Source organism: Lepisosteus platostomus, chromosome 9 (genome assembly GCF_059453375.1).
Source record: "Lepisosteus platostomus isolate fLepPlt1 chromosome 9, fLepPlt1.hap1, whole genome shotgun sequence".
In the NCBI taxonomy this organism is placed as follows: Eukaryota; Metazoa; Chordata; class Actinopteri; order Semionotiformes; family Lepisosteidae; genus Lepisosteus; species Lepisosteus platostomus.
Window position 1 is genome coordinate 60,537,472 of NC_142619.1, and position 21,888 is coordinate 60,559,359.

General features: G+C 42.7%; 1 protein-coding gene across 2 annotated transcripts; it reads right to left on the minus strand.

Annotated features, from left to right (window-relative positions):
- Positions 1 to 118: 118 nt before the first annotated feature.
- parpbp (PARP1 binding protein) lies at positions 119 to 21,888 on the minus strand. Of its 2 annotated transcripts, XM_088645968.1 has the most exons (11): positions 21,773 to 21,888; positions 21,176 to 21,330; positions 19,998 to 20,231; positions 19,232 to 19,342; positions 17,866 to 18,036; positions 17,259 to 17,413; positions 8,347 to 8,524; positions 7,641 to 7,822; positions 7,163 to 7,244; positions 2,073 to 2,244; positions 119 to 899 (listed from the first exon to the last, which is right to left on the minus strand). In XM_088645968.1, exons 2-11 carry the CDS (start codon positions 21,323 to 21,325, stop codon positions 535 to 537), a joined length of 1,800 nt encoding a protein of 599 aa, XP_088502094.1. In that variant the 5' UTR covers positions 21,326 to 21,330; positions 21,773 to 21,888; the 3' UTR covers positions 119 to 534. The 2 variants fall into 2 exon arrangements, with proteins under 2 accessions (XP_088502094.1, XP_088502095.1); XM_088645969.1 differs by lacking the exon at positions 19,232 to 19,342.

A 21,888-nucleotide genomic window follows, 5' to 3' on the forward strand; every position in this document is an offset into this window, starting at 1 on the left:
TGAACGTGTGACATGCATACCTTCCAGTTCATTCAGAACAAGGGTTACAGGTGAGAGTCTTTTGGTCATGATAACCAAAAAAAAAGGACAAACGCACAAACTGGAGCACGAAGCTGAGTTTTATATGTATGTTTTACTTCACTTTTTATTTACATTTCTCCTTCTACCATAAAGGCAGTATACATAAAAAAAAACAATGAGAAGGTTAAAAAAGAGAGCAGATGGATATGACATCTCTAAGGAAAGATTTTGCTTGCCAATGCTAGCCCAAAATACAAATCCCAGTCATGATGTGGACTCATTTCTGGGTTAATTCCACCCGAGACAGAAATGTGAACTGAAAAAGAAGTCAGCGCACTTAAACCCTCCTGAATCCTAATGAGAAGTTAGGTAACCGACCTGGGAGAATATGAATCAGGGTGCACAACATTATCCCTTTGAAAACAGATTAGCAATCGCGATGTCTGGGGTTGGTCCCGTCAGTCCACTGGGGCTGAGGCATTTGGTTCTGAACGGCCATCCGGCTCTGTTATATTACAATCTGAAGAAGTTTGTCAGCTTCCCCTGCCCTGCGATCAACTTTCGCTTGGCAGCAGCTTTGCTGGTTCTCCCTGGTGCTCTGGCTCTGCCACCCGGGTTTCTAGAGGGCTTGTCTGGGGTTTTGGGTGCCTCGGGAGCTCTCTTCGGAGGAGGCTGGTTCTCCTGACTGCAGGGCCCGTTTTCACGAGGCGCGTCCAGCCCTTTCCTCTTGCAGCTCTTGTTTCCTGGCTGAGTGTTCGCAATCCCTCTGCCCTTATTGCTCAGGTTTCCTTTCTGCTGAGTGTTTCCAGAAGTGGAGCCAAAGGCAGGTCTCTTGATTAAGTTTTCACTTTCTGTGCTCTCGGTCACTCCTTCATGCGCTGTCGTTTCCAGAAAAAAAAAAAGTGAAAAAATAAATATGCGAGGAAAGGAACCGGAAATCGCTGACGTTCACCTTCAGGTTTAGAGGCATGACATGTATTTGAAAGTCCTGAAACCATACATCCGTCATTTTGACATCTAACATAATGCCTTTCCAGTCTTTCCCCGGTGAAATTGACACTGTAGGACTCACTCTCACATAGCAGGGAAAAAACAGTTTACAAAACATGAAATCACTTACAGACTGGTTCTTTCATTTGGGAAAACACAAGTGTACTGAGGAAAAGAAAAGTGTAAAAGGATTGTACAAAGAATTAGAACAGGCTTAAAAAAAATTCTTAAACCTTAAATGGTGTAATGGGTGCTGCCAATTAATATACCACACTGAAAAGAATTTGCATGTAGAAAGAGAAGAAATCTTCCAAAGGAAAGAAAAAAAACAACTGCCGGTCCCAAATGAGAACAATGGGAGAAAATCAAATGCTGACTTACTAAAAAAATAAACATCTGGGGGACTAACTGCAGCTTAGTAGGAATAAAAGCTCCCACATGGATTGCATATAAATCCAATCCAGCCTAGAGATGACAGATTTAAATCCAGCCTGTGCCTCAGGGCATCGGATTCCCCCATTCCAAGGGGAAAATAATGTCTGAGCATCACGGGCACTGGTCAGGATCCCAGGCATAAGATCATATGCAAGGTCACAAATGAGAAGTGACCATTTCATCCATCCAGGCCGTTCGGAGGTTAGCAATTAGAAGTTGCTGTAACTGGCACTGGTTGGGGATACAGGAATTCCTTGGTGAACCACGAACCTGCCACACACATCACAGCATGCGCCAGGCCTAAGCAGGGCTGTAAGGCAAATGCCCCCAACCCTGGTACTGGTGGACCCCAGTCCAGTTGGTCTTATAGGTCACCTCTCTCTCAAGATTGGGAGCACCTGAAGGTATCGTCTATTAAGAAAGGAAACCCCTCTCAATTAAGAGGGCTTATAACACTGTTATGAGGGATGATCAGCATCATCTAAGTAACCTACATGTGGAGTCCAGATCTTCTAGACAAGCAAAGGAGGGAACACAAATGCCTTTAAATTCAGAGAACCTGAATTTAAAACCTAATAACACGTTCTCTTCTTTTATGGGAAATGACAAACCACTCCATTACTGACCTGCAGCAGGTCGCTTGTCACAGGAGCCACCAGGAGGGCTGGCCTGTCGAGCAGCTGGGTGAATGCAGGAGGGTCCCAGATCAAGACTGCGGACCAGAAGGGTTCTGTCCCTATCCGGGTCGCTGTCTCTATATGTGCAGGCAAACTGAGATTTAATGGCATTTCCCATTACCTGTAAAAAAAATATACAGAACTGTGTTAAGCTGCAGTTGAAAGCATTTGTGACTGATCATTCATGAAAGGTTCTGATTTGTATGTTTTTTTTTACCCAATTTGGCCTCCATTTCTTCCCACATAATATATGAGGGTCTTGACAATTGTGAGGGTTTGGTTCAGGGGACTGTCACGAACAGCACAATTCACATTTAACCAAGTCCACCCAATACCGACAGATCAAGTACTGCAGTATATGGCAGGTAAGGCTAAAAGACAAAGAACCCTTATAAGATAATTAAAGTACTAATGCATTGGTCTTAAATAAATGAACAATAACACTGATTGATCAAAAAAACAACAGTAATGACAAACTTTTACAATCTTGAATTAACATGAATCGGATGCCTGCACCTTCTCCTTCTGCATTCACAGGTAATGCCCTACTCCGTTTATGCCCACTGTAATGAAAAGGGCAGTAAGAAGTGTCAGTGAGCCTGTGAAGCCTTCTCTCGACTGTCACTCAACACGCAGCTGACACGGGCAAAAAGATGGGGATGCAGGTAGTGGGTACTTGGACAAGGGGCAGAGAGAGGCTCACTCATCCGACAATCTCAGTCTGTTGAGCTGCTAATTTGAAAGTTGTGCTTAACCTTCGGTTGGGTTTCACCCTGCTCTGCTCCTTTCATCCAAGACCCCATAATCCAGACCGAATAGGGAATATGTGATTTTGCACGTTAAACTGGCAGATATTGTGTCATTCAGTACAAACACACAGACTCTCTGAGCATGAACAAAGACGAGCACAGCTGTCCACAACTCAGACAAGAATGACGCTATTGTCAGGAAAATGACCTGCCTACTAGAACACTACTGCATTCATCCTTTTAATATTCATTATTGCTCCCAAGTAGAACAATTAAAACTGCCTTTTCCTTTGGTGCTGTACGAGTCTGCATTTAAACCAATATCCTAAGATTTCATCCTTGTAAAACACATTTTTTACGATTCTGATTGTATGCGATATCTGAAATTCGACTACAAGACGGTCATTCCTTGACTGCATACTGTATACTGTACTGCCTTTTCATCTTGAAGTGGGCCCGCCCCTACATGAGACACTTTATTTACCCCAGAGGAGCAGCAGCCTGGGTGACAACAGCCATTCTGCACCAGCAAGCCCGCTGTACACCAAATCACCTCAAAAAGTGAGAAATCGCTCCACCAGCTGAATTAAAGGGGAACTTTAGAGAGGCCTGACTGTCCAAGTTCAGGGTGCAATTGAGCCAGGACTCCAGGGTTAACACTCCAACTCTTCCTCAACTTTGTAATGACCAAGGAAATGGGTTTAATGTCTAAACTGAAGGACAGCTCCTCCTCTAACACATTGTCCGGTCAGTAATGCAGGTGTGCAAAGTTATCTAAAAATAACTTTTAAAAAAAGTTTAAAAATTACAGTAAAATGCAGGACAGCCACATTAATCCACATTCCTCTTTTAGACCGGACTCAGCACTTTAACAAGAGATATAATGAAAATCATTCATAAATTAGGTTATTGTAAATTTTAATGTTTATTCTGCTGTTGGTTTGTTTTTTTTCTACAAAATAAAAAAAGATATGGCTTTCCTGCATTGGCTCATATAAATTGCAAACAAAGGACATTTATGAACAAATCAGAACCATGTTCTGCTGTTCACGTGGTCGGATCTTTGGCAGGAATAGTGAACAGCTGATTAGCAGCATGTTTAAGGCGCATGGACTTTCTTCACTAATTTTAATCTCAATAGTGACGCAATCCTGAATGTACACATTAGTTCCTGTCATTTAAGGCCAACTCAATCCTGTTTCTCAGCGTCCAGGTAAAGACAGGCAGACACACACGCAGACACACACGCAGACACACACGCAGACACACACGCAGACACACACGCAGACACACACGCAGACACACACGCAGACACACACGCAGACACACCACTCAACTGTGCCTTTAAATTAAACTCAAACAAGCACTGCTTTGGAAAAATAAGTTGCTTGAAAATCAGAACCTCATAGGCAAAGCTCCAGACTTAGGTGTCTATGCTGAAACGTCAGGTGCATCTTCTAATTTAAATCAAGGGATATGCTAATAATTTTATAATGCACTAGTAAAAGGCTGAAGAAACCAATCTATTTATACTTGAACAGAAAAGACTACGATCTGATGCAAGTATTCAAAATCCTGAAGGCCACTGATAAAGTCACAAACCAGGGGAATATATTTGGAAACTGCATTTACCAGTGAGAACAGGAGGCACTTCTTTCTTTAAAGGGTAGTGGGAGTGTGGGACAAGCTAGCCAGGCATGGAAGCCAATAGCATGGTTTCTGGTTACGTTTCCTTCATCGAGCGTGCTTGTTCACGCTTCTAAAGCAAGCAGCATCTTTATTTAATAAACGTGCCATTAAATGTAATGGGCAATATCACACATTTCAAACAGCCTAGGAAAAGGAACTTTGCAGGATACTGCTTTGTTCTGCAAATAACATTATACAAATGCTTAATGGGCAAAGCACCCAGGATCCATTGTGATGTAGTGTGAGGGATGGGCAATTCCAATTCCAAGGGCAGCTCCTTGAGAGGCTGGGAAAGCTGCAAAACTGCTTCGCTTGGGCCAGTAATTGGTTGTTATTGAATCGTTAAGCACTACGCTGAAATGAAACCTGCCGACACCAGCCCTTCAGTACTCATCTACCAAACACAGTTTTATGAAGCTACCCCTGATTTTCCATGTCCATATTAGGATTTTGTGTAAAACTGTATCAAGATGAACCAGATGCGTTTCTCAATGGACACTTAACAAAATGAGCACAATTTAAGAGTATTAAGCTCATTGATTTAAAATAAGCTGGTCAAGAAAATGACTTAAACATCCCTTTTCAACATCGTTGCGGATGTCACGCTTGAGGGTCAACACTTGTTCGCCCATGTTTTCTACAAAACATGTATGAATGCTTGAACCTGTCTACTGCTTCATTGATATAGCAGGCACATCACCCTGGCTCTAGGCTCTTGAGGCTCAAGCACACTCTTGTCTCATTGCAACTGCAACAAGACCTTTTGTTAGGAGCAGGTGGACTAAGAAAGCGAGTCCGAATAGCTTTCAGAACACAGAAACACTGGGAAGCTGCTACAGCTGAGAGATCAGTATTAAGCCGACTGCAAGCATCTGTAAAACACAGGGATGTGCAAAATCAGTACAGAGAAATGCTTCCACCTTCAAAATGTTCAGCTCCCGCCAAAGTAAAATAAGAAGTATCTTTGCAGACTTCCATGCAGAAAAGTTAGCCAAAGAAAAACTTAATGTACTAATCTTTAGGGCGTTTGCGAATCCCAGTTCTCAAGCACTTAGATTTTTGTGCTTTATTCTACTTTTGATCTCAGCCCTGGCTGGATTACGGATACTAGGGTTTCTCTTTAAACCTGTCAGCCATGGCAGGAATGGACAACTCAAAACATGCTTCACAGAGCACACTGGATTCAAAACAATGAGATCAAAGCCTGAGAGGAGATTGTCAAAAACATTTCTAAAAACAAACAGCACCTAAAACAACATCCCTAAACTTGTGCTGCAATTTAATATGTCTGAACGATGGGGTTCATTGCAGGAACTCGTGCAATAAATTTCGTTTGAAGAAAAAACTTCTAATCTGTACAGTTTTTGCATATGCATTTTACTTTATTAGTGCAGTGCTGATGAATTACAGCAAAATACAGATTATAGAAATATCAATAAAGTGCATTCCACTTCATCTTGTGTATAGAAGAGCATTGTATATACTGTAACTGTGAGCACTTCACCCCATGTCAAATGATCTAATTCCAGGAAAAGCAGATGCTTTCAATTACCAGTTGAATTTAACTCAGGGGATTACTGATGGGCATAAAAAAAGATCCCTGTTCAAAGAACGTTAGCAACAAAGACACCTGCTGTTACTCTGAACTAACCTGTCTTTTTGCACAACAGAAGGACTACACCATCCCAATGTAACCCAACACATAGCTCTTAAGATGGTAACTATGCAGAATTACAGTTACTGCACCTCAAACAAAGCAAACACTAAGGCCAAGAGAGAAGGCAGTATAATACTCCGAGATGCAATTTTAGGTCAATGTAAGGTATGGTCAAGCATGCATGCAGAAACCCACTGAAATGGCTGATGGGATCATTTAGCAGATAAGAGGAAACAACAGCAGTTTAAGTTTCCACTGTTATTTGAGCAAATGGAGTGATACAAATGTCTTCAAAGTTTAATTGAACCAGAAAGTTTAAACTCAAACAAATTCAGGAAACTTTGAATAGCTCTGGGACTATTACATTGCATTGAAGCTGTTTTCACAGTAAAATACCAAGCAAGTGGATAGCTACATTAACATCTGTTAGTACAATCAAATAAAGCTGTAATCAAGAAGTTATTTTATAAAATGCATTTAGCATATTTTTGGACAATTCTAGGAAACAGTATTTTTACTTCTTGTAACAAAAAGCAGCCTAGCTTTAATGAATAGTGGCAGTTTTAGATCCAGGTTTTATTTGTTTAAAGTCTTTTACAACTTGACAATAAAACATTACTTAGCAGTAAGTTGGCTATGATGTCTGATGTGCAAGCCAGTTCAGCTACTTGGACTGACTTTACACCTTCAGAAAAATCCCATTCAATGAAAAACTGTTTTGACATACCTGTCTTTTCTTCTTTAAAAGACATTAAAGTACAGCAAAAGTATATCCAGAGATTATAAAGAAAATTAATAGGTGAAAGAAGAAATAAAAGTTCTTGAAATATGAGATGTTTATTCTTCTAGGAGAAAAGATCATTAAGGGGGTGTACATGTTGACAATGGGAGTTACCCTCACAATTTTGAATTCTGATTTTAAAAGAAAACAAAATAACTGGTACCTGTGGTTGTGTTTTATTTCCACGATCCCGAACCCGGTGTCTAAGTGGCTTTGGAGATGATCCAGTTGAAGGTTCGGGGGACCTTGAACAAAAACAGGAGGAAATTCGGCATAAACGGTCTGTCGACAAAACCATTTCACATTGCTGGCAATTCAATTAGATCTAACACAGGAAACAATATCATTCGCTTGACAGACGCTTTCATCCAAATCGGGCTACATTTGCATTTCTTGATACAGTTGGGCTTTTTCACTGGAGCAGCCAGGGTGACGTACTGCGCTCTAGGGCACAAAACCTGTGCCCCACCTGGGATTTGAACCCACAACCTCCCAATTATGAGCCCAGAGCCCTAACCACTACCCCCACACAGCTACAATAACAATATTCAACACACATGCATATATAATGAAAACGTAGTTGAAGACCTTTGGCTGCACCAGACACGTTCACATACTGCATATTTCAGGAGTGACCATACCTAAAGAGCTGTAGGACACAGGCCCCTTCATCTCCACCCAGGACTCCCTCATCTCCGAGAAATAGCTGAGCTTTGTTCCTGCTCGGGGGACGTAGAGCGTCCTCGTCCAACAGCGCAAGCAGCACTTTCACAGTGTCTCTGCCGCTGTAGGCTGTGGCGTGGTTTATCGCATAAGCTCTGGGCTGAAAAAACCAGACAGGGCCGTTAGTACCGACGTGCGCTTCCTCCGTCGCTGCAAATTTCATAGGGGCTCAAAGAAATGGATTTCATGTTGACAAAGCCACAACACGAAGAGATCAGTAAAAGCATTGCAGTGGCTCTGCCTTCTCTGGCTCTCTCCAGGTAAGATCAACATCGGGGCCCCTGCTTTTTCATTGTGATCAGCCTCACTTAACGCCCAAATTGCTAACCCAGAGGTTAGGGGGAGATGGCCATTAGTGGAGGTGAAGGGAACTGGAGATGTCAAAACATATTGAAGTAAAATGTTACAGATATCACGCCCAATACAATCACCCCTTGCTCCAGTACGTGGTGTAATAGAGCTGTATTCTTGGGCTGACAATAAGAAACAGTATATTGAAGCAGCAGGCTTTTAAAAAGGAGATGAAGGAACGTTAACAGGTGCAGTGAGAGAAGGATGTCTCCTCCAGCCTGCGCCGTGCAGGCTGAATAGAGGATCTCGGCCTGGCGTGAACGAGGCGCGTACCCGTGCTGGGCTGATGCCCGCGGCGCCTGCGTCGGTGGCCTCCCCCCGCGGGCCGGCGCCGATCCGCCGCTGGAGCTCCTGCAGGGCCTCCCGCGCCGCTCGGCCCACCAGGTCCCCGCTGCTCCCGCCTCTCAGCAGGCCGGCCTCGATGGCGGACAGGATCCGACCCCCTGCCAGGCTGGAGAAAAGCAGCTCTTGGCAGCGTCGCCCCTCTGCGCTCCCGCAGAACAATGCGCGCCATTCACAGAGCTTCCCCGCGCCCGCCGGAGGGCCACGGCGGCGCGGCTTTGATGTCGCGGCTTTGCTCAAGACACACTTCAGCTGACAGAATGTGGTGAAGCCAGATGTTTTGTTTTGGGAAGCAATGGAACTACTTTAAGACTCTCAATTAACCAGCATACAGTAGGTCACCCTCGAGCACTTGCTGAAGCTGTCTGTGAGTTGTATTAACAGGGGAAACCAAGCTGCAGCATGAAAGCCCAGTTTCAGCATCCCTTCAGTCGATCCCTTTGCTTTAAAAAGGTCACTTCACCTATCACTGCTTCCCACATGAACCCTCTACAGCTCAGGCTTTCCAGGACTGGTCCTGGACACCAGTGACACCCCGAAACATCTTTTTTTTTTTTTTTTTTTTTAGAAAGAGGGGGAATCCTTTTACATTATTCAACAATTAAGCAAGCAATTTGCTCAAGCAAACAAACTTTGCACTCCGAGGGCTCAAGAGTCTTCAGATTTTTATACCAACGGATGTATAGATTAAACATTAACCCATGAGATAAAAAAAATAGTAACGGTCTTCAGGGATTCAGGATTTAAAAGTTACAGCAGCTCTAAAAGCTGCTGGGCAGGGAGTCGCCAGGTACATGGAGAGCTGGAAGTCTCTGCTCCACTAAGTGCTGCCCTTCACAGCCTTAAGCCTCCTTTATCAGGCCCTTTACTGGGATTCGTTCCACTCTTCTGCAGAGGTTTCCCTCTGCGGCACATTACTGCCTTAAGCCAGAGAGAAAGATAGTGCTGTGTGATCCTAGGGATAAAAGGAATTTCAGTTCCAAGCTGGAAAGAGGAGGAAAACATCTTGGCTGTGGGTCCTTCTCCAGGTCCGTCTGTAGCTTCTTTCCCTCATACCTGAAGGCGGCTCCACAGCCAAAACATCACTCCCCCTCCCTGCCTCAGAGTGGAATTATCCTCTACGAATTCTTCCACAACTCGCACCCGGACCTCTGAACTCCACCATGGTCTTCCAGCCCCATTCATATGAGGAGTGTGGGAAACGGAAATTAAAGACAAAATAATTAAAGGCACATACTGTATATTTGCGAGTAATGGAAATGCAGTGACAAATGTTAGGCAGCCTTTTTAACGATAAGTGAACCGATTCATGCAAATGCTGCCTTGAAATACTTGGCAGTAAGATGCTAGCCTCAGAAACACTTAGTATGGATAAGCTTCTCTCAGCTTTAATCCATTAGCCTACTTTTCTAAACCTTAAAGGAAATCAGAAAAGTGAAAATGTGCTAATGTCGCGGGCACTGCCAAAACCTCATAAGTTACTGAAGGCCACAGGAGCTCTCACAATTAAAAGGCAATGGGCTGGTAAAAAAAAGGTGGGGCGAAATCAATTGTTTTTGATGCATGATTCCTCAGATGAGGGGAGAAAATGTACTAAAGGGCACTCTCAACTGTCCAAAACAAAATGTTAACAATTAAGCCTTAGAGGGCCAGCATCCCACTGGTTTTTAGGTCTCTTTAAATCCACAGCTGAAATTCTTTTAAGAGTTAAATCAGTTCAGTTTCACTGATGAATAGCGCAGTCATTCCTAGTGCGCACGTTTTAAAGAACAAGACTCCACAGACAGTGCGACAGCTCTGGGACTGGAGGCGTGCATCACTGATCCACGTCCACCACATTGGCTATGGTGCAAAATAACTGGCTAACATGTAACGGAGCAGGACGGACGCCTCTTTGGTGCAGCCCTGGGCACGGCTGGACTATGATCTGAATGATGGATCGGATGTCAGCAATGGACACTGCCTCCAAAATCCCCTCTGGTACAAGAAGTATTCCTTGACACACAGAGGAATTACACTGCTCCACTGCTTGGACATCCTGTTTAAGCTACTTAAGTAAAGAATGGAAAGAAATGGAACCATTTCAAATACCATACCTTACATTTTTAATTGCTCACGAGTTCCTTTTGCAGCGCAGAGCAGTGAACACGCTTGGACTTTGAAATCAAAGAGCAGGTAGGTGAGACATAATGAACGTAACAAGCAAATACACAGCAGGCTCACTAACCCGAACCCCATGCTCATTAGATCTGAGGACATAAACCAGGCTGAGCCTGGTCAGTTCTGGGACGGGAGACCTCCGAGGACAACTAAACAGCTTGCTATCTGAGGACTGCAGATATCTGCTGCAAAAGGTGAAAGTGGTCCTCTTACCACTGGACCAGAACTTCCAGACCACTGCTGAGGTATGGTAACGGCTGTAAGAGATTCTGTCCTTCAGATGAGATGTTAAGCCAAGGGCCCATCGACTTGCTCATTAAAGATCCCAAGACACGGTTTTGTAAGATTAAGGGTGGTAATCTTGGTTTCCTGGCTATCCTCCAGCCCTGGTTTGTACAATCTGACCGCCCTAAAGCTCCCATTCAATTCTTAGTCATTTTTTGCCCCCCTTCCAATCTGCTGTGCTTTGGGTCAGCTGGTGCAGAATGACCACCGTGGGATGAAACCAGTTTGTGTTCCCCTCAAACAACTTATCTATAAAAGTAGGTGCCAATGCTCCCAGAAACACTACAATACAACCTACGATATAAAAGATATGCATTCAACTGAAAGGAGATGAACTAGAGGCCAATACCACACAAGACAAATGCTTCAGGAAGGCAAAATTCTCACAAATGCAAGTCTCTACAGAAGCTTCAAGCCATCAGTTAAGGCTACTAGAAGCTGGGAAGGTGCCAAAAAAAGAGGAATGTGTCTAAACGATCTGCCCTTTGTAAACTCAATGACATTGATGCATCCAAGTGGACTGCATACCGCCAAACACAAACACAGAGCACATTGCATTTGAAAAGGCACCTTAGCCACGCCTACAATTACAGGGACCCAGCATTTGAATCATGATCATTAACTAAACCTAATTAACGAAAATTGAATTGTTCTGTTATCATACTCCCGTCATCAATTCCTCTAAGGTTACTGAACATTCATTAACTCCGGCAAATCGTACTTACTACACCTTGGTTAATAAATGGCATACCCATTTCTAGACCTGAAAACCTACATAGCTATAACAGCATAAAGTGAATCATACCTAAAACAGAACACAGATGATGCCAAAGAAAAACGATTCCCATTGGGCACAATAAATGGACAGTATAGACCAACACACCATGAAATAACACCTCTCATCCCGGGCAATGGACTCAGAGCTGGAAGACTGCAGATTCAGTACTCTAGTGAGTCTCTGATGTTGTATGCCTGAGTCAAGTACTTCTCTCAGGCTGCTTCAGTAAAAAGCTGTATCAACAGTGTAAATGTGTACTGTACAATGCATCAAACTACCTTGGATAAAAGCACCAATGTAAAGAATAATACCAGACAGAATCTTACAAAGAAGCCCTGCTTGGTGGTAGAGCTAAAAATCATTTTAAAAGCTGTTAAAAATTAGATTGAAAATGGATTCATTTGTAATTCTGGCATAGCTGTTCAGAAACACACCTGGGACACTAGGATGCTGTACTTCCCAAAGACAGAAACAATAATTCGAAGAAGTTGTGGCTCATTTTTGACAACTTACACAAAGCCTGTTCGGTGAAAGAGTTAAAAACTAAGTGAAGATGGTGACCAGCTCTTGGCTTGTACTATATTAGAATGATAGAAAAAAATACCACTACCACCAGGGAAAACAGATGTTAGCATAACACGAAGCCTCAATGTTAAAAAAAAAAAATCAACTTACATTTGCAAGTTTCACGGTCTTTTTTTAATGCAATCAATGTGAAGTGGTCTTCGGGCTTTAGAAAGAGCTCTGCGAGCTTGAGCACCCCCCCAGTAACAGCATATTTTGGTTATGCTAAAATTATCTTGTTTACATGTTTAAAAGAAACATCTTTAAAAGAACATTCTTTGAAAATTATATTTAAGAAATACATTTTTTTCAAAATAGGCATTTTGTTTAAAAAAAAGGGAGATGAATGTATATAAAAGCAGCCAGACCAGACTCTAATTACACATTTCCAAGGGCGGCATTTTTGCGTTGTGATGCAATCACATTAATGACAGGCTAGCCAGAGAAGGCCTTTGTGATGCACTGACTTGAACCCAGGTCTTCTACTGGAAGTGTTACAACTTGACAAAAGAAAACGCAAGACACTAGTTCAGAATTATACAATAATTATTCCACACATTTTGCCATTCTACTTCTCTGAAAAACTAAAAAAAAATCATTTCTAAGAATTGACAGAGAAAACATTGATTTTCTTTGGCCATAGAAGTTTCCATAATTTCAATTACAGGTATCTTGTTCCACACATTCATACTGCAAGAGCTCTAAAAAAATCGTGAGCACAGTTAATTCTAATTCCGAGCGCAGAATTTTTGTGAAGCTTCTGTTTCTGAGAAGAGGTAAATGTTTTAAAATGACTGTAAACTACTGTTTGTTCAAAATACTAAAACAAGCTCCAATCTGCTGGACTTTTTTGTCTCAGATTTAAACGAGGCAGCCCGTCTTCAATATTTTGTTTTGGGTAAAAGACTTATCCCAGAAACATTATCCCCAGACCTTACTTATCACTAATCCTGGACATCCTAATATTAATTTAAACAAATCTAGGACTAATTAGTATCCGCAAAACCGCATCATAGGGGGCTAAATAAACACCTGACATATTCAATGGCTATAGGGCAGCAGTCAGAGCTAATCAGTACAGCAATCATTTGACTTACTTTTTTATAGTTAATGATGAATTCAGTTTAAAAAAAAACAGGTTCTGTTTAAAGATAATTCCATACATGCTGGCTCCACTTCCTATCATTAATAACCTCTCCCCGTCTAGACTTGACTTGACTGTTGTCAACTGTCAGATCTCAGCCTCCTGCAATAAATGACAGTCCCAGCGTTAATGTACAGAGTGTGCAGCCTTCTTACTGAAACTCCCACCCCACACACACACACACATATCTTTTTTTCCACTAAGAATTAGGAAGAAAAAAGCCACGGTCATGGATTAAATTCAAAAGACTGCTAAAATATAAAACAGACCCAGCTCACATTCCAAGAACAGGAAGAATACGTCAGTATTCTGTTATTATATTAAGGTCAGCACTTTCCCTAGTTTGTCCAATATCCAGAGAAAGACTTTTCAAGGCAGCATGTTTAAGGCAAATGTAATTCTATAGCTATTATGGAGTGGAAGCAAATGGTATGAAGACTGATCATAAACAGTTTATTACAAGGGTACACTTCAGTACTCAAAGGCAAAGTGGACTGCATATAAGGTCATTTGTATTTATTTTTAACCCATGAATAAAAAAAAAAGACTTGAAGTATCAGTTCCTCAAACAAACGTCCTGTTTACAGCTTCAAGAGAAACCGTTTAAGCTAAACATGCCTCTGGAAATTATTATTTTTTTTCAAAAATGGAATCAAACCATCTTTAGAAACACGAAGAAACTACTAAACAAGAGCACTATCAGTCTTGATGGGGTGGATTCAATCTCTCTGCTTCAGTCTCACTAAAAAGAAGTTATCCCATAAGCATTAGTTTCCTCTAGGTGGGTTCAACCAAGCTGAAAATTCACATTTTAAATGTATTATATTTTCAACACCACCCCCCTCCCTGTTGTCTGTTTTAAAGAGATTTATAGTGATAGATTTATAGTCTATCTGCAATTCATTTATCCTTTTTTACCAAACTCTGCTACCAGCAGATGATACAGGATTCTCCAATAGGACAACCTAAATATTTCATAGCTTTCAGCTGTCCTGACTTAAATGGTACAGAACCAAACCACCACAAACACGACGTCATGACTTTTGAAGTTGATCTTGTGCGGTTTCTCTATTTTAGAACAAGATGCGCCAATAACTTCAGGTTCTAACATGCTCATGAAACTGGGCCCTCCCATACTTCCACTTGAACTGAAGGGTAAGGCAGCTGAGCACAGGGATAGTAGAGTCTGGAAGGCTTCTTGGATTGAGAGGCACCAACAGGCCAAGCACAAGGGAGGTCCAGAGCTCTCATCCCATTACATCATACCTTATTTCGCACGCAACCCTTGCTATATGTTTCTGTAGGCTGTGCATCCAGACACCAGTGTAATCCCTTCTGCCTTTCTGAATTGCAATACAGCCAATATATACAAAGTACACTGAAAATGAAACTATGCTTTGTACATTCACTGTCCTCATGTAGATGCAAGACTCAGTTATTTATATCCCCCCCCATCAGAATTACAAAGAAAAAAGGCAAAATTGCACTCTTCTCTTTTATATTTGTTTTAAGGTACTCACTCACGAAGGAGAGGATGTATAAATGGTATACTGAGCATTACAAGAAACGCATCGCTTATAACTGCAACATTTCACAAAGTTACCAAGGAAATATTTTTCCTGATCTTTTGTAGGACAGTAAGCGCACCGACATCTCGTAGAACTGACATGAAACGCGAGCTCATTCGGCTGATAAATTCAGGAAGAGGAGTCTCCCACGAAGGCCACAGGCTAGCGGTGTGTGTGGACGCAATACAAGCTGGAACACGTGCTTTGCACCGGGTTGTAGGTGCAGTCTTCTGGGATTCAGCCACATTTCTTGCACAGTGCCAGTTCACTGGTATCACAGCCCTAGACCCCACAGCTCATGCCACAAAGGCGTGCCTGGCATGACCACCGGGCGCTGATCTTGCAAGAGCGCTCCGACACGAACCTGTCATCTGTCGCCCTAGCTGCTGTCGCGTGACTATGAGTCGACTGGAAAGCCGGGCAGTGAGGTTCCAGGGCTATCTCAGCGCACTCAGGCAGCCATCAGTCACCACAAGTCGAGCTCCGCAGCGACAGGACACTCCTGCCCCGCCCATCATCACAATGATGATGATATCGCAGAGATGTTGTACCCAACAGTCTCCAAGAACAAGGACTGTTTCTAGATCACTGACAAACTGTGACTGCAGTTTCCCATTCATCACACAGAGCCACACGGAATTAAAATAAAACCCCTTTGCCACGGGGGAATACAAAGAGGTACAGAGCCGTGCCCTTTCCATGCTACCATCAACATGGCACAAAATAGCACATGCCACAGCAGGGCAGGGTGCAATCCGAGACGAAACCAGGGCATCACCTATAAGCCTGTGCCAATCTAAGTGGTCCGATCTGTTTCCAGACCGGCAGCTGCTGCTTGGTGCCTCTCATTTAGCCTCAGACACCTACCAAACATCAGAGTCCCAGTGCAAGGAAGAGATCAAAAGGAGAAAGAGACCAGAATGATATACATGCTATAAGAAATAAGGAAATGGAAGGCTAGTGCCAAGAGGTAGTTTTCACTAGCCAGTGCAGGAGCATTATCATTTGATGAAAATGATGGTGTTACCCAATACAGCAGTAATCATATCATCAAGTATGCTGATGACACCACAGTTGTGGGCCTCATCACTAACGGTGATGAATCAGCCAACAGGGATGAAGTGGAGTGGCTTGCAGCCTGGTGTAAGGCCAACAATCTGTCTCTCAGTGTCAACAAGACCAAGGAGATGATTGTTGAGCTCAGGAGGACTCGGGCCGTCCACACTCCCCTGTGCATCGATGGTTCAGCGGCGGAGTTAGTGCACCGCTTCAGGTTTCTAGGAGTGCACATCACCGGAGACCTCTCTTGGACCAACAATACATTTCACTTAGTTAAAAAGGCACAACAGCACCTCCACTTCTTGAGGAGACTGAAAAGAGCTGGACTTCCACCCCCCATCCTCACCAGCTTCTATACAGTAGGTGCGCCATCGAGACCGTCCTGACATGCTGCATCGCCTTCTGGTATGGTATGGGAACTGACCGGGCAGCTCTGCAGCGTGTGGTGAGGACAGCTCAGTCCATCACCAGGACTTCACTGCCCACCATCCAGTGCACTTACAACACGCGGTGTGCCAGGAGAGCGTGCACCATCACCAAAGACCCCTCTCACCCTTTTCACAGCCCCTTTACGCCCCTGCCTTCCGGAAGACGGTATCTCAGCCCGCGAGCCAGCACCACCAGGCTCGGGAACAGCTTTTCCTCCGCAGACTGTCAGATTACTGAATTCCAGACGGCACATGGACTGACCACCCACCCACTGCTGTACTATCACTACCGTCTCACTGACTGCACGCCCTGTCATGTTTGCACTGTTGTGTTACGTCTATGTGTTGTTACACTTGTCTCCTGCCCCCCCCCACCACCCCTGTATTTCAAAATGCTTATTTGCACATTACTACTGTAAATACCCATGTATTTATTCATTTATCTCCTCATTACATTATTTTATTCTTATTAATATACCTATACTGTCTCAACTGCTGCTAACTGACTGCCACTCGCCTCTCCCCCGTGTGTGTTCTTCTGTGACGTTATTCTGATTGTTCAGGTGTATTGTGCACTCTTGTACGTTGTATGAGTGTCGAGTGACAGTAAAGTGAAGCTTGACCTTGAAAACCCTGCCACGCCATTAAATCTTCAAAAATAGCACTTGATCTGATTTAAAAAAAGGAATTTAAAACCTTCACAACGGAACACCTTGATCGATTTGCAATGGATGTTGAATTAGGATTGACGGATCACAAATGCTCCATTTTTGGAGTTGAAAACGGATGGTTGAGACAGAACTCGCAAATGGCAAGCATGTAAGGACATAAATGCGGAAGAGACCATGAACACTCACCAAGGGTCAGGAATTTCTCCAAGCAGCTCTTCGAGATTATCCATGAAATGCACAAAGCTTGAGAGGCCTTTTAAGTGTTTTCTCAGTGGGTCAGTTTCTGAAGGAGCATAGCCTTTTCCACCCAGCTGTATGGCTCTGACGAAGGACGTTGCAGCCTAAAATAAAACCTGAGTTAAAGCAAAGTTCCTCCAATTTTGACTAATCCTTACTATTTGAAGTCTGCAAAAAGAGAGTCAGCCCCTTTCAATGCAGCTGCCTTTTCTAGTTAGTTTTCAGAAGTGACCAAAAGAAGACCTGTCTGAGATCAAAGAGATTAAATTCATATCCAAGATGCAGGACATTTGAAATCAGAGAGGACCCGAATGCTGTTTGATAGAAAGCTAAGCAAATTCAGTAAAAAAGTATTAATTAGGCTAAAGCATTTTCACATACAGTATCTCAGTAGATCATTTATAAGACTGTCCATACCGCAAGGATGTATGGTATGGTATTGCTGACAAAACCTCTGAATTCTGCTCTGTTAACCCACATTTTTGAGAGAACAGGTAACCAGTAAACGCCCACCCGAGCCTATTGCCAGAGACAATGTCCTCTTTTTGCCTCCTACCAAGAAAAGAGACGTTTGTTTGTCGCGTGCTGCATGCTTCAGATCGGTGAAGGCAGCTCTTCCAAGGCCTCTGTCAGGAATGTTTAGCACATGGGCCACAGCCAGATCGTTCTTGGAGTTCAGCAGCAAGTTTAAGTATGCACAGATTAGCCTCTTCATCACTTTCAGCAACTGCATTGGAAAGAAATGCAAAACAAACGTTAAGTTCAGCCTGCACAAAACGGATAGAACATCTGTTTTCAAAAACAATAACGCAGCAGCTGTTTTAGGAATAAGGCCGAAGAGAGAGTAAAACCGTTCAAATGACACTTAGAGATAGGAAAAATGTTTTTCCAGTTATCAAATAAAAAAAGGCACCTTGAAGACTATAGCTGGTGAAGGCCACCCCACCCAATTTAAAACAATCTAAAATAACATTGTTCATTGCCAACCTCTACTGTTAACCAAGCAGCCAATACTTTACAGTTCAAAGACCCTGCACATTTCTTTCAATAAGCCCATCTACATATTCACAGTGCATTTAGAAAATTGTTCGTTTTAAAATCAAGAATGAAAGAGCACACTGTAGCCACAAATTGTTTGCAATGCATCCTAGATGTCTGAAAACGTACTCATAAATCACCAAGCAACCAATACCTCCCCCCATCATATCAGAGAACACAGAACACACACACATCAAAAGCTACTAACAAACTTAAGCAAAGGCTGTCCCATCCATTGCTTGTAACTTCTAATTAAGATCATAAGAGCTTAAGAATTACTCCACGGACACGGATATTCTTGCTGTAATCATATGTCATTTTATAAATCCTGCTAAACTAGATCCATTTGCTCTCATCAGTCAGGGCAATAGGATTTAACTTTCTCGTTACTGAGGGAGCTTCCACTGAAAACACTGGCCAGGAAGAGCAGAACGCGACGGAAAAAAGTCCTCTGAAGACCTATGTTCTTGTCAGTTTTACGGTTTCACAGCCGAGAACACTGTGTTCTTTGGCTAACCAAAGTTCAAATCTATTACGTCAAACAAGGCAGATAAGACTAAGGCACAAGTACTCCATGTATTGTACAGAACCACGATATCAGATGCTTGCTGAGCAAATCTTTAATATGTATCCAATTCCTTGACGCGTGGATCCTATAGCAGGTGTCCAATATCATTTTTGAAAACTTAGAAAAACATTACGCTTGGATCTCAATTTTATTGATTCAAACGCTACGAAAAGCAGGCACGTTTGTTGCTGATGACCACAGGATTTGAATTTAAAATGTCAACTATCTATCGTGTCATCTACATACAAACATAAAATATTACGAACGGAAAAAGAAGAGTGGCTGTCTTCTGGAGTCAAAACAGCACTAAGTGTACCTGGGAACTTGTCCATCGGGGCCTGCTGGATGGAGTCGATGGAACTGGAGGGACAAGGTCAATCTGATCGCAGTATTCAGAGTTACCTGACAGAAACTCAAACAGCTGGACCTTTTTCAAAGGAGAGAATAATCACCAACAGCCAAGATTCCCCTAGTACAATCCCACCTGAAAATCTGGATGCCAGTCAAAATTCAGGATCGCAGGGGAGCCACGGCCCATCCCAGCGAGTAACAGGCGCATGGCAGGATACACCTTGGATGGGACGTCAGTCTATTGTAGGGCCTCACAGACATGCCTACTTAATGCAACAAGCCAATCAACCTACCAGTACATCTCAGGACTGTGGGAGGAAACCCATGCAAATGAGAGAACATACAAACTCCACACAAATAGCACCCCAGATCAAAAACTGAAGTCAGCTCCCCAATGCTGAGCACTGTGCTACCCTACCATCAATTCACAACATAATCTGAATGTAATTTTTATTAATGACATTTAGAAAATGGACTTTTAGAAATGACATTTCTAAATTCCAAAACATTTAGAGATGAAGAGAAGTCAGCCCTGAACCAGTTTTATTTTACAGAGGTTAAGGAGGTATTCTGGGGGGATGAAGGGAGTGATTGTTTTAACACTACATAAGCCATGACTTAAACAGCACCTCAAAAAGTAAAGGAGCCTCAGAGGTCACATTGCACTAAAGCATTGCAGAAGATTTCCTCATTTATATGTAGCAAGCAGGATTCCCAACAGGGGTACTTACAGCTGCAAGGCGATTTTCTGGATCGCTTTCTATTTTTAACTGCTCAGCCATCCCAAAGATGTCAATCAAGTCTACAGTATTCGATCTCTTCAGGAAGGAGTCATAGCCTTTCCGTATGATGTTGTAATTCTCTGGAGCATGTGAACCTTCATGGAATAAGTTCAGTTTATCCTTAAGTAAATAAGCCCAGGTGACAATGACTTCACTCAGTGAAACAGCAAATTCTCCTTTCTCCTAAATGGAAACAAGAAGGGAATAATATGAACCCAGTACTCATGTTCATCTCATGTAATGTATTATCTGGTTCATGTCTTTCATTTCATGCATAGAACTGATTAAGCCCATTTATCTGCCCCCCCCCCCATCATAGCAGAATGATGATAACCTTATGAAAATCTTGTCCACATAAAAAAGGGATTTCCTCCTGGATACACAAATGTTTTTCATCAATGTGTTGCAATGCTGTTCCCTCATCCGCACAGAAAGCCAAGCTGACATAAAAATAACTATTAAAGCTGTTAAGTCATGTGCTCCTCATGGAATCCCAGCAGGTACTAATCCAGTTACACATTCCTCAGATATTACAGGGCTCTGTACATCTAGCCAGGGAAAGATTCCTCTGAAGAGCAGGGCCACATTATTTTAGACCACAGAAATTAAAACCGTAACTAGTGCGTCTTCTAATACAAATAGGACTTGACTAAAACTAATAGGTTCGGCAGCGCATAACTACAAGTATGTGCCGTACACACTTTTTCAAGAGGATTAAATTTCCTGCAACCTGGTGTCCTCTGCACAAACCAAAAAACAAACTGAGAAAAGATGTCAAAAACACAAAACAAGTATGGGAAAAGAGCACAGCACACTGAATGACTGGGGTAAAGAAGGCAAACTCTTAGCACCTAAATCTCCAGTCCTGGTGTTGGTAGGTTTTTGTCCAGATACGTATAGTAGGGTGCATCAGGGGTGAACACTAACATACTTATTTGGATTCATATGGAGACATTCAAGATTTGGATTTGAATTTAGTCTACATTTTATTTTCTCTATGAATGGAAGGTTGACTGCCAGTGTGAGGACAGGCACATGACGTCAGAGCTGATCACAGAGTGGATTAGCACTCAATGAAACTCCTAATGTTCACGGTTAGAGAACTACTTCGTCGTGCAAAACCTCACCTGTTTGTTCACCTCGGCCATGACCAGCTGCAAAGCCGTGAACATGTCGTCTGCATTGCATATCGTTATCCTCTCGGACCCGAGCAGCCGGTAACAGTCTCTCCTGAAGGCTTTCACCAGGACCTTGAGATTTTGTTGAAGAATCGCCATTTCTTCTAGAAACCAAACGGGGGGATACTTGTGAACAATAAGTACATACATGCGATATAAAAGCGATGTTTCTGTTGGTGGTTGGTGGTGATGGCTCCTTTGATTGATCGAAGACGTACAGTTATGAGTTGCCTAACCAGCACTACCTAATCCAACTAGATTGGTTTTAATTGGGGGTCTGTGTACCCGCAATTTTATAAGACAAGTGTTTCAGTTTTCAGCGTCCTCGTGTTTGGAGAGGCGCTTTATAAATAGAAGTTGTTATTATTACTAACAACAACACCAATGCGTTTGAAATACAACGCATTCACACTTCAAACTTCAGAAAAGCAACATCAAAGCCAGTATCAAACAAAACGATCAAACGCTTCAAACCTTACTTCAAGTATAGGGGGGAAATAACCTTAAGATACACGTTAAAGGCAGCTTTAACATATTTTTAAGTACCTGCAAGTCCCTGTGTCAACCACCGTGATGCCCTCCCTAGGGAAGCTGTTTCAGAAAATGTAAAAAATTTAAAACTCCTGACAGCAAGACACTGGCCAATGAGAGGGGGCAACCTT